General features: G+C 44.8%; 1 protein-coding gene across 1 annotated transcript in view; it reads right to left on the bottom strand.

Annotated features, from left to right (window-relative positions):
* Positions 1-13,394, bottom strand: part of LOC143934977 (polycystin-1-like) — a 136,715-nt gene that overhangs the window by 55,111 nt on the left and 68,210 nt on the right. The window contains exons 17-21 of the mRNA XM_077458524.1: positions 12,458-12,598; positions 9,677-9,814; positions 8,115-8,397; positions 2,778-2,985; positions 2,114-2,270 (exon numbers count right to left, since the gene is read on the bottom strand). Of these exons, the coding sequence (XP_077314650.1) occupies positions 2,114-2,270; positions 2,778-2,985; positions 8,115-8,397; positions 9,677-9,814; positions 12,458-12,598 (927 nt within the window). The remainder of the gene's footprint in view (positions 1-2,113; positions 2,271-2,777; positions 2,986-8,114; positions 8,398-9,676; positions 9,815-12,457; positions 12,599-13,394) is intronic.

The raw sequence follows: 13,394 nt of genomic DNA, 5'->3' as shown, positions 1-13,394 counted from the left end.
GGAACAATTTTTTACCAAAATTACATGGGGTTGATCAAAAGATTTACCGTAAGGAACAACAATGAAAACTTTTCATTACTCAATCAGCTCTAGTAAAAACATCTTGATGATCAATTGTTCCTTGAGATCGGTCAGCCACAGATGTTTAAAATGTCTGATGTCTGTGTGCGACAGCGCAGGATGGATAGAAGTGAGAATCTGACGTATATACAGTGAAGTGTGTTTTACTTTAAAGAAAGAGATCTTTGATAAAAATATAGTGTATGCGGACCTTGTTCTGGTCATTCCATGCCTGATGAAAGGGTCGTGCATGGCCCAGAAATGTCACAATTTACCACTGTGATGTGATCACTTTGATAAACATTTGGATGTTATTGTGAAGATCCAAGGTGTGCTGGTGATATACGCTGTGGCTTGTTCTTAGGCAGCTACTTCTCTGATTATAAAGCAATCGCTCAGCAGATAAATAACACTTGGATGTGTTCCGAGGAATACCTTTTATCATGAAAAGGTCTTTTTGAAACGTTTATTGGGCAAGAGCATCAAATACAGCCAACATGTTTCTGGGGGGAAAGCCTCCCCCTTCTTCAGGCATCAACTTGAGAAGTTGATGTTATTAGAATCATGATGGAATGCTCTAGAGCAGGGATATGCAATTAGCGGACCTCCAGCTGTACAATTCCCATGATGCATAACAAGACTCTTAGAGCCACAATCATAACACCCAGAGGCAGAGGCATGATGGGACTTGTAGTTTAGCAACAGCTGGAGGTCCGCTAATTGCATATCCCTGCACTAGAGGCTTGATAAAGAATAAAGTCTCCTAGCTGAACTAAGGCAGCCAATACATTGATAGTTTGTTTTTTTGGTCATCCAGTGGGTTGAACGACAAAAAAAATATCCGACCGATTCCCCCATTTACACATTCAAGGTGGATGGAGGAATCCTTCCATTGGCGGCACAAGGTCATCTAGAGTCCAGGGTGAACATACTAAATCGCCCCCCCCCCCCCCCCCCAAGATGTATGAGCATTGTGTCAGCAAAAATCCCCTCCCCCAAAGCAAATCAAGCACTGATCTGCATGCTTACCCCCAAAGCATAAATCAATCCCCCTGCTGAACCCCCCCCCATCCCAAATCCTCTCATTCCACATATGCTCAAATACTCCCTTCCTAGCACAAATCCTCTACCCCTTAAATTTCCCCTCCTAACACAACCCCTCCCCCCAAAAAAAAATTCCCCTCCTAGCACAAATGCCCCCCAAACATCACTACTAGCACGAATTCCCCTCCCAAAGAAAAGTCCCCTCCTAGCACAACTCCCCTCCCCTGTATATATTAGCTTTTCTAACACAAATCCCTCCTCCTAGCACAAATTCCCCTCCCCCATCCCTTCTCTCAACACAACTCCCCCCAATCACCAATCCTACCGCACCTCCCCAAGTTTCCCCTCCTAGAACAATCCTTACCTGCTGCCGTCCCCTTAGATTGCCCCCCCCCCCCCCAGCACAAAGCCTCTTTCCTTATCCCTCATCTCAACACAACCCCCCATATCACCACTCCTAGTGCACCTCCCCAAGTTTCCCCTCCTAGAACAATTTTTACCACCTGGTGCCCCCCCAAATGCCCCCCCCAGTCTCCTTGTGGTGCCCCTGCACCTTACATGATACATTAGTGTCCAGGGCAGCCGCCTTTCCTGCTCACCCCTTGTCCCAGCCATGCATCCCGCTGCATTCTGACAGCGGGGAGCCTTCTCTGCCATCAGAATACAATGATCGGTGTTGCCGGCTATGGCCGGCGGCACTGATTGTTTGGGAAAAACCAAACAGGTTTGTTGTACACTAATTGATCAACTAGTGTACAACCAGCCTGCCCATACATGGATTGAAATTTGACCAGTCTCTGCTAAACCGGACAAATTTAAATTCATGTATAGCTGGCTTAAGAATGGCTGGCTGAGTTTAAATGTTCAGAGGCTGCAGACTCCACACAAGAACACAAACATTTCCTAATTCAAATGTAATTATATGGATCAAGGACTTTGCTCATCTCATGTCTATAAGTACCTTAACACTTTAGCATCAGTTTATACCATTACCATCCCCGTGTCTCACCGGGCTCAGTGCAGTGACCATCTCCAGTGCTAACTGGATCACCAGCGGAGTGTCACCCACAACACGCATGTTCTCCAAGATAGACTCGCCGTGATTCCTCAGCCATTTTGTCATAGAAGTACCAGGTGGTACCAAGGACAATGAAATCAATAAAGTGCTGGAAAGAAAAGAAATAAAGAAAACCTGAACGCTCTGCAAAACACAACAAATGGCACAATTCTGCTTTAGCATTGTTATAAGGGAATACTATTAATAAAATGTGTATGATAAAACCTTTAAGGGCTTCATTCAACATTCAAAACCAAAAATACTATAGATCCACTATATTAGAAATGTAATTTTGGTAAAGATCCTATCATAAAGGATAGGATCTTGGTGCAAGAAACAGAAAAAGATATTACCAGGCAATTTCCCATATCCTCTACAACAGTGGTCATCAACCCTGTCCTCAGGGCCCACTAACAGGCCAGGTTTTATGCATTACCTTGGGGAGATTCAGACTAGAATACTGCAATTACTGACACCCGTGATGCATTTCAGTTATCTTGCAAACCTGGCCCCTTAGTGGGCCCTGAAGACAGGGTTGATGACCACTGCTCTACAAAGGTCAGCATTCCCATGGTAGCAGAGAAGGATGTGACCATTCCATTGACCTTGACCTCACCGGTTCAATGCCAAAGTCCGGGCTCCCTGCACGTCTTCCACTTCCACATACACCCGAATCTCTCCAAGCTCTCTGCCTGCAGGAGGTCGCACACTGTACTGGCTTTTTAGTCCTCTGTATAAATAGAGCTTCTGACAACCTGTGGCAGAGCAGAGCCCAACCGACAAGGAGTAGAAGAGCTGAGTGTCCGAATCAGGATCCTGCCACCCTGGAAGAGAAACAGAATCCAGTAATATGAACAATATATACAGGGGTTCTTGAGATGAGGTTCTCCTCTTGCTTTGGATCTGTCTGTCACTGAGCGCACACATATATCTACAGTGGTGGCCCGTCCATTAGGGGCGCAGGGGCGCCGCCCCCCCAATTCGTGCATCTGGCACCTAATCTCCCTGCAGGGCGTCGGATGCATGGATTCCAATGTTTTTTTTGTTTTGTTTTTTAGAAGCACTTGATTAGAGCCAGAGGCTCTAATAGGCTTCAAAAAAAGGGTGGTCGCAGGGGGCAGAGCACCCTGAGCCCACCAAGTTGTGTGACAATAGCGAATTGATATTCGCTATCATCTTCCTGTTTCTCCTCCCAGCCAATCAGGAAGTGGGTCGACCCAATTGGCCAAGAGAAGAAGCGATGATATTAGCCGCTGAGAAAAGGAGGAGGGAAACCGCCGGGGAAAGGAGGTAGGGAAGCCGCCGAGGAAAAAGCCGCTGCCATGTAATTGAGGAGGAGCAGACGCAAGAAGGAGCTGAAGCTGCTAGATGGCGTAAGTGTGGGGCTAGTGGGGGGATGGACGAGCGACCGACAGACGGACAGACAGATGGACCGCCACTGCTTATACTGTATGTTAAAAGGCAAATTGCAGTAACGTATTGTGACCAATCTGAAATAATCTTTTAGGGCGTGACTCTTTTAAACTAAACCAAGTTAAAATTTAATTGGCTGGCATGGATTGTTTCCCTCATTTTATTTTGCATTACCCTAGAAGTCTGATAAGCATTTATTTAAGGACCCTTTCACACTGGGGCGGTGGGTGCATCGGCGGTAAAACGCCTCTATTTTTAGCGGCGCTTTAGACCCCTTTCACACTGGGGTGCTTTGCAGGCGATAGAACGCTAAAAATAGTGCCTGCAAAGCTCCCTGAAAGAGCTGCTGCTGTCTCTCTAATGCGAAACCCCCTCTGGAGCGGTGCGCTGGCAGAACGCTAAAAAAAGTCCTGCTAGCAGCATCTTTAGAGCGGTGTGTACACCACTCTTAAACCGCTCCTACCCATTGATATCAATGGGGCAGCGCGGCTATACCGCCAGCATAGTGCTAGCGGGGCACTTTTACCAAATAGCTCCACGAAATTGACGTTAAGGTGGTGGTTTTAGCCCTTTCTCGGCCGCTAGCGGGGGTAAAAGAGCCCCGCTAGCAGCCGAACAGCCCCGGAAAATTGACGGTAAAGAGCCACTAAAAATATTGGCGTTTTAGCACCGGCGCACCCACGCCCCACTGTGAAAGGGGCCTTAACATTAATTTTGTGGCGTTATTCGGTAAAAGTGCCCCGCTAGCGCTATGCCGGCGGTATAGCCACGCTGCCCCATTGATTTCAATGGGCAGGAGTGGTGAAGGAGCGGTGTATACACCGCTCCAAAGATGCTGCTAGCAGGACTTTTTTTAGTGTCCTGTCAGTGCACCGTTCCAGTGTGAAAGCCCTCGTGGCTTTCACACTGGGGAGACAGCAGCGGCTCTTTCAGGGTGCTTTGCAGGCGCTATTTTTAGCGTTCTATCGCCTGCAAAGTGCCCCAGTGTGAAAGGGGTCTAAAGGGACCCTGTACTGAGATAAATATTAAACTTGACATTGCTCCTGTCTTCTGACTGGCTCCATGCCGATGTCATGACTTCAGTGCTTTTTGAGTCACCAACCTCATGTGCTTTGACCCAACTTGCTTCATGCATTCTGAGTCACCGACACAAAAGTGATGCTTCTTGTGTACTGTTTGCTGTGTATAATTTTCTGGCTGGCACTAAATTGGTGTTTTCGGATCACCTAATTATGCCTGCAACTGATTTCCATCTTGACGCCCAAGAGTCTTTCTGCAGAATATTTATACACACCTAAGGTGCAATATAATTATACAGCCCTAAACATTAAGAAATAAATTATTCTCAGCTCTACCCCACCACTGCTGCAGTCTGCAAGGAGCCCTGCTCAGTCAGGAGGAATGCTGCATACCACAAGAGAATAACAAGAGACTGCAAAGAGAATTTTACAGGTGATAATAGGCAAAATGTAAAACGAAAGCAGACAAAGCACTACAACACTGGTGGTCAACTTATTAGATATACATGGCTTCTACCGTACTGGCATCACCACAGGGCAGCATAATATGTAAAACTGTCAGAGACTACATACTACAGGAAATGTCAGAGACTGCAGACATCCTACAGTAGATGGTCAGAGACTGCAGACATGCCACAGGAGATGGTCAGAGACTGCGGACAATATACAGGGTGCTCTGAGCTCTGGTGTACCCTGTGATTGAAGACATTGTGCAGCAGCCATTTGGAGACTAGGGGCATGTTATATGAGACTGCTAGAGATCACTGTCATTACAACCCTTTTACTTAGGGTGACCAGACATCCCCGGCTTCCTGGAACAGTCCCCGGACTGAAGACACTGTCCCCAGACCAAGTCTGTCCCCGGTTTTTGTCCCTGGCGGACTGGGTTTGAATTTTGCTGCCCCATCCCTCCCTTTTCTTTATCTTATCCCCTTAACATTTGGTAGTCATATCCCAAAAAATTCTAAGAAGTATCTTTATTTTTTATCTCATGGACGAAATGTGAGAAATAACGTACATATATATCATATAATCATTCCATAAACACATACCACATACACTGCATATACAACTTAAGGAAAATTTGCTTATAAAATCGTTTACCATTTACCAATAAAAAATAAATAAAAATGTCCCCAAATTTCATTTTAAAAATCTGGTCACCTTACCTTTACTACTCAATGCTTCCACTTCTGGCTTTTGGGGTCTTATGGACAAACAATAAGCACCAAATTGCTGCATGCAGCCATTGGTTCAAACAGTCACCAGGGCATCCAGTAATGAAAAATACTGATGGTGAAGAGGAGTTTGGTATAAACCAATCATTGTGTGGCAGTTAGGGCCCATGCCACTGCTTAAAATGGCAGTCTGGGCCAAATTTCTTAGGAAAAAGGCACACTAATGGCTCAGTTACATGCTGGGTTTATGTTAGAGTCAGAATTAAGGCTCGTACACGCTGTAAGAAAATCGGGCAAACATTTTTGTCCAAATCTTTTTAGTACGATTTTCGTATAGCGTGTACACAACTTTCGACAGCCGATTCCAAAGTTTCGTACGACAATTCTCAAAAATTTTGAGAATTTTGAGGACAAACTCCAAAATTTTTCTTGAACGGGAACAGAACAGACAATTTTCATTTAATGTGTACCAAAAAATGTTTGGAAAAATCTGAAATGAAAGACTGCACGCGATCAGAAACAAAAAAAAAAAAAAAGAAGGCTTTTCTCATACGAGAATTTTCATAAGAATTTTCGTTCATCGCTTTCGATTTGCTGTGAAACATCAAGAAAAATCGGATGAACATTCGCCCGATTTTCTTATAGCGTGTACTCCACTTTAGAGGCGAGTGGCCGCACCCTCCCGAGAGGGTCAGTCTGTGAAGGGAGCTGTGAGCAGCACATTGCTCCATACTGTCTAGGTCAGGACAGACAAAGGCACGAGCGTGTGAGGATGTAGCAGCTAGGAGCTGCAGGAGAAACAGTCAGAGCTGACAAGGAGACGGCGTTTTGTGCACAAGCACTGGGACTGTGTATTTGATGGTCTAAGGACCAAGGCAGAAGGCTTAAGCCGTGAAGCTGAAAAAGAGCCATGAGGCTGAACATTATTTATCACATTGATGGTGAGAACCCCCTGCGTGGGAAGATATCCATGTAAACTTTTGGGTTTCTTTTTGCTTTGTTTTAAAAAAAAAAGTGGGCAGAAAAAGCCCTGAAACGTACTTCTCGTGTGGAGTAAACTCATGGTTTGGTGCTACCAATGAGCTACAAATTCCCCAACTCGTCACAGTTGATATAAACAGTCTTCCCAACATCAAAATTCAGTTAATAATAAATAAGGGACACAAGGCTCTAGGAAGGTGACATAAGGTAACTGCAAATGCCTCTTCCTAGTAAACATAGGGATTGATTTACTAAAGGCAAATTGTCTGCACTTTGCAACGTACAATTACACTCCGCAAGTGCAGTTGCTCCAGAGCTTAGTAAAAGAGCAGAAGCTCTGCTGACTTCCATCATCCAATTGGGTGCAAGCAAAATCGCCGTTTTTCTTTTTTTCCTTGCATGCGATTGGGTATTCTTGGCAAATATGAGTAAAAAAAATATATTACAAATTTATTCACAAAAATGATACACAAAATCGTTTTACAGAACAGTATAAAAATCCATACATATAATCAATGCGTGGAATCATACATATAAATATATAGTCTGCACAACATAAAAGGTTTCATACAGGGTTTTAATCATGTGAACTCCAAAACGCCTGACATGTTTCAGGAAAACATTCCCTTCTTCAGAGGCATATCTAAGGAGAACAAATGGCTGTAGTCTGAAAAGGAATCAAAACAGGAGAAATTTCTTTAACGGCATTTTCAACAAGGCAAGATTCACATAGCTTCAAACATATACATCCAGGGTACATACCATTTATTTGTAAATGAACAAAACAACTGAGAAAAAATCTCATATCAAAAGTAAATAGTTGTGTTATGTATGATTCAACGCATTGCTAGATGTATGGATTTTTATACTGTTCTGTAAAACGATTTTGTGTATCATTTTTGTGAATAAATTTGTAATATATTTCTTACTTATATTTTGGTCTGCCTTAAAAGTCCCGCTGTACCGGGGGGTACTGTGATCTCCTTGTTGGGGGATCTTTCTATTTATACACAGACATCCCTGTTCTGCCTCTCATGGTCACGATGACCGCCAGCCACGAGCATCCTCACCCACCGAGTGCAGCGGGCATGTGCGCGCGCCTCCGGTGGCCTGCTATCCAGTTTAAAGGAGCCGACCTATAGCTATGACTACTCGCAAGATCGTGCCAGCTTCTAACCTCAGCTTGTTCTATTAAGCCTTGGCAATACAACCTGGAAGCTGATTGGTTTCTATGCAGAAGTTAGCCTGATTTTGCACTCTCCAGCTTTAGTAAATAAAAATGAATAAGGAGTGAGAAGAACACAGCCATTACCAAGAAGCTTTGCCTTTGGCTGCAGTGTGATATTTCTGGTGGCTACTCACCTGTGCAGGTATACTCCAAGAGAGTTTCTAACCATACAAGAGTGTGTTGGGGGAGCAATGAGCAGTTCCCCCCAGTTGGTGGCATATTCGGTAGAAGGGTGATGCTGCTTTCTCCCCATTCAGATCCTCTCCGCTGAGCAACCCGCAAATAGAAATTATAAGACAGATGATTCTGTAGGACCCTTCTCTGGATTATAAGCTTGGGGCTCCATGGTCCACTGGTGGTTGTGTTCCTGTCCAACGTCAGAGGATGCCCCAGGGAGTCAACAGCACTCCAAGTAAACTGAAAGACATGAAAAACATCTGTGTATGTAATATAATGGGTGGATTTGCTAAAACTAGAAAGTACAAAATCTGGTGCACCTCTGCATAGAAACCAATCAGCAGGGGCGTTGCTAGGTTGCAAAATGACCAGGGGCTATAGCCTGAAGTCCAGGGCCAGCACGGGGGGGGGGGGATGGGGTGGCATTAGTGGTGCAGGAGTTTTTGGCTGGGTGTTGGGGTTGTGTGGCGGGGGGGGTAAGCTCACTTGCTGGTTGCTGCCTGGCTTACCAGTGCCCATCAATGCTGACCACTAAACTCACCTGCCGACACACTGACCTACCTACCTAACATACATACACTGACCTACTTGACCAGGAGACAGACTTCATGTGTCCTGCAGCAGCTCAGCTCAGCCATGGTGTGCGGTGCGCACATCACCATCACAGCAGTCAGCCAGAGGAGGAGAGGAGAGCTGCCCTGCCGACCACCGAGTGGGGATCCCACAGTGATGTGGCGCGATGGTTGTAATTTCTGCCTTCTGCAGCCTGCAGCGCCTATTATGGACGTCACACGTCCCGCAGTCCCGGCATTGGACCAGTGGGACGTCCATCATAGGCGCTGCAGGCTCCAGAAGGCTGGACCTGCTATGTCACTCGGCCACACTCGGTGGCGCTCGGGATCAGATTGGTCCCTACTCGGCGGCACTCAGGATCAGGGCTAACAATACAATGGTGCATGCCTGAGACCCGGGGCTTTTCAGGGACCCATTCGGGGCTCCAGCCGCCCCGGCCTGCCCCAGAGGAGGAGAGGAGAGCCGCCCACCTGAGTGGGGATGGGGGATCTCACAGTGATGTGGCGTGGCGGCTGCATTGTAATTCCCACCTTCTGGTGCCCTGCAGCTCTTATGATGGACGTCGCGTCCCGCGGCCCCGGCATTGGACCAGTGAGATGTCCATCATAGGTGCTGCAGGCTCCAGAAGGCGGGACCTGCTATGTCACTCAGCTGCACTTGGCGGCGCTCGGGATCAGATTGGTCCTCACTCGATGGTGCTCGTGATCAGATTGGTCCCCACTTGGCGGCGCTGGGGATCAGATCAGTCCCCACTCAGCGGCGGCGCTCGGGGCTAACAATACAAATGGTGCATGACTGAGACCCAGGGCTTTTTGGGGATCCATTCCCGACAACTTTATAAAACTGACTATAACTGTAGAATCACCCAACAGTAATACTGTTGGAACTCATGGTTTAATACTGTTGCATAATTTTTTTTTTTCATTACATTGCAGGATTTTCTCACCATTGTATCATTGTGACAAGTATTACATTCACCATACAAAATCACAGGACCGCTAAGGCTGAACTGATAGGGAGATGATGACTGACATGAGATGCATTGAACAAAGACTGGTAACACTTTTCCAGGTGGAAGCGTAACCTGCAGAGAGAGAAAGAGACCGTAAAAAGTATTTAGGCATTAAAATCAATCATTGTCACCAACACGTTTACCAAATTGTTTCAGCAATGCAAGACCATTCAGTTATCAAACCCGTTCATCACTGCCCTGTAGGAACTGCTATTCTTATGCATCACTGAGTACCCAGCATTCTCATGTGCATGACCACTAGACATGTGCAGTTAGTTCCGTTTCGAATTAAGATTCTGACAAATTTTTCATAATTCAGAGATTCGGATATGTCCGAAAACCCGAATTACAATATAAACAAATTTTACCGAATGTAACAACGTAATGAAATTTGTCAGAATTTCGGAAATTCGGACTGAAATTTGAATAGAATTTTACATTGAACTCCAGTCGAATTCTAACCACACAAAATGCTGAAATCAAAGCCTGTGTGTGTTATTAGAGTAGCACTTCAAAAATAATGCTATTTTTGTTAAGCCAAAAGGTGATTTAAAGAGTCATTGTAATCATTTGATGAAGATTTTTCTTTTGTTTGTTCACTTTGCTGCATTTAAATCGAAAAGAATATAACATTTTTGTTTCTACCAATTAGAAAAATGTATTGATTTGAACAATTCGAATTGAAAAAAAATCAGTAAATTCGAAGAAAATTCAAAAATTTTCGAATACGAATTCCGATGCATATTAGCTCATTATGCCTTTGGCTTGCAGGTTTGTTTGGATTGTTTCTTTTTTTCAGGGGTTTACAATCTCTTTAAAGCCCAATTGAACTTTCAGTTTAAATCAGCTAAATACATTTCAGGGACATCAGAAAGAAAGGTGTTCAAAGTCTTACATACATTTTCATTAGAAAACAGCCATAGCCTGATAAGCAAAGCCTGCTCTCTGCCAGCATGTTTTGGAGAAGGAACCTTGCACTCTGTGTAGAGGCAGTGGTCTCTCTGTAGAGGTCCAACACACCCCCCTGATGAGTCAAAGCTGGAAATCTCCAATAGCGAAGCCTGATTAAACAAGCCTGCCCCGTGCCAGCATGCTGAAGAGAAGGATCCCCGCACTCTATGTGGAAGCAGTGGTTTTTCTGCAAAGTTCCAACACTCCCCCTGCTGAGCAAGAGCTAGAGTTCTCCAGGCAACAACGTTCATATTCCTTATGGATAAGAAAAATCTGGAACACAAACAGCTGGCAATTACCAGGAGCAGTTGGTGTCTGCTGCAAAACAACACTTGAAGCCATCTAGGGGCATCCAGTGTCCTTGGAATGCGAGAAGCAATGGACCAGCAATAAGCACATCAAAGGCCCCATTAAGTGCAATGGAACCATTCTAATAGTAGCAACTTGAGTCACCCCGACTTAGAAAAAAAGTTTTCCTGCACTACTTTTGGTCTGATTTTGGCACTACTCGCATTGACTTCTGTTAAAGCAGAATTCCGGCATTTTCAGAAAAATCCCCTATTAGTACCCCCCCCCCCCCCACACACACACACACACACACACACACACACACACACACCACACTAAACCGTTTTTACATTTGTGAAATTTATTACCGTTTAAGAGATATAACTGATTGAATTTTCAGGAAGTCGGTTTTGTGATTCAAAAAATGCAGCCTGTATTCTGGCAAGGAGGAGGTGTTAGAACAATGATTGCATCATATCATCTTCTCTCTCACTGTAATCAGCCTACATTTCCCATGAATCCTTGGGATGGGAGTGAATGTGGGAGGTACACTAGGCTTGTACATGTAAATGTGAACTCGCCCACTTCAACATAAATCATGCCCCTCATTCTGCAGCCAGCAAGCCATACATAATACGATAGGTTACAGCCCAAACCAGTGCAACATGTCAGTGTCCACCAATGCCGAATGTCAGGGTCCACCAGAGCCGAATGTCAGGGTCCACCAGAGCCGAATGTCAGGGTCCACCAGTGCCTCATATCAGTCCTTCATGTCAGTTCCACCAGTGCAAAGCGGGGATTATTATCAGTATAGATACCCTTTAAATCTGTTAAATACATTCTAGGAGCACCTCCACTCCCCCCCTTGGCTTTCAGAGGACTACAAGGAGGCATTTCACACCGCTGGCTGAGCTGAGCAGAGGGATAGCAGCCAGTGGTCTTACAAACAGGATGTTACCAGGCAATAACGTTTTTTCAGCAATTTCAGCAGCCTATTACAGAGGAACTACAGAGCTCAGAAGAGCATGTATGGCAAAGTTGGTGAAGGTAGAAGATCAGCAACGAGGACATGGAAAAAAAAAGTTCTGCTTTAAAGAAGTCATATGCAAGTCACGCCAACGTCACGCTGGGATCTTGACTTAAAAGCTGCACAAAAGTCACGGCACTGTGAACCGGGCCTAAAAGAAGTGTTGGGCGTTTGGTGGTGGATGTGCATAACAGTTGTAGAGCTTGGGGATTTCACCTGAAAATTAGGATGAATCAGGGGAGGTTCAGTGTATTAGGAGAGCAATAGGAGCTAAGCCTGTTTTCCTGACATGGAGTTGCTCACTTATGCAGATCAGTTTTCATATACAGGAACTAAAATGTAAATATGTGTTTATGTGCTTCTTAGTTATTGCCATGGGAAACAAAAAAGACAAGTATTTTTTTCACAGAATTTCTAAAATCATATACATCAAATTTAGTTGCACTTACTATCTGCTGGGCTGTTGCTGCAGGCCTTCCAGGCTTCGATACAGTTAGGGTGAAGATGAAGGAGTTGTTAGCACAAGGTGCTGCCCAAATGACCGAGATCCTTGGCAATGCAGGCAAAGAAGGCAAGGGGCAGAGTGTACCCTTTGGAAACACATAAATAAGTGAAAAGGAAGGAAGGAAGTCATTAAAATGACATGGGCACTTGCCATTACAGAGGTCCTTACATCAAAGTCCCCTTTACATCTGGTTCTCCATCAGAGCCCCCCCCATATCAGTGTCCCCATCAGAATCCTCCCTTGCATTAGCATTCCCTTCAAAGTTCATCAATGACCCTATGTAAACCATATGCAGCCTCTGCGGTCCTTAAGCATTCATTTGTGCACCTTGAAAGTATGGCACTAACCCTAGCTTGGGGCCACATAAAATTTTAAAGTGGGGTAGATGTGGCCTGCAGGCCGTAGTTTGGAGACCCTGGCCATATACATACGATGGGATAATATGGTGGTCTACAGACAATACAGACTGTCCAAGAAGGTTCTTCCTGCAGGAACTTCCATAAAAAAAGCACAATCTATAGCTGGAATAGAGGTTTGCGAACCTGGTCCCCAACCAGGGCTCACCAAAGGGAAAGAAAGGAAGCAAGTGGACTATCTCGGTACAATACAATAGGAATACAGTGGAATATATAAACAGTCGTAAAAAGTTAAGAAAAATGTATTGACACATAGTCCATGACAGAAATGGATTAAAACGAAGGTGACTTGGTCATAAACTGTGTTTCAACTAGTTTTGCGGGATAAACCGATTCATCAGGAAATACATCTGTAATTTAATAGGCACAAGACCAATGACAATGTAGTCAACATATATGGAAAAATATATATTGTACAGTTCAACAGTACATATATCTAAAAATATGCCTCTTTACATATAGGTA

The sequence above is a fragment of the Lithobates pipiens genome, unplaced genomic scaffold, assembly GCF_037356315.1.
Source record: "Lithobates pipiens isolate NorthernLeopardFrog02 unplaced genomic scaffold, aLitPip1_a1.2 Scaffold_28, whole genome shotgun sequence".
NCBI lineage: Eukaryota > Metazoa > Chordata > Amphibia > Anura > Ranidae > Lithobates > Lithobates pipiens.
The sequence above is the reverse complement of the archived record's forward strand: the minus strand, read 5'-3'. Positions and strand labels throughout refer to the sequence as shown.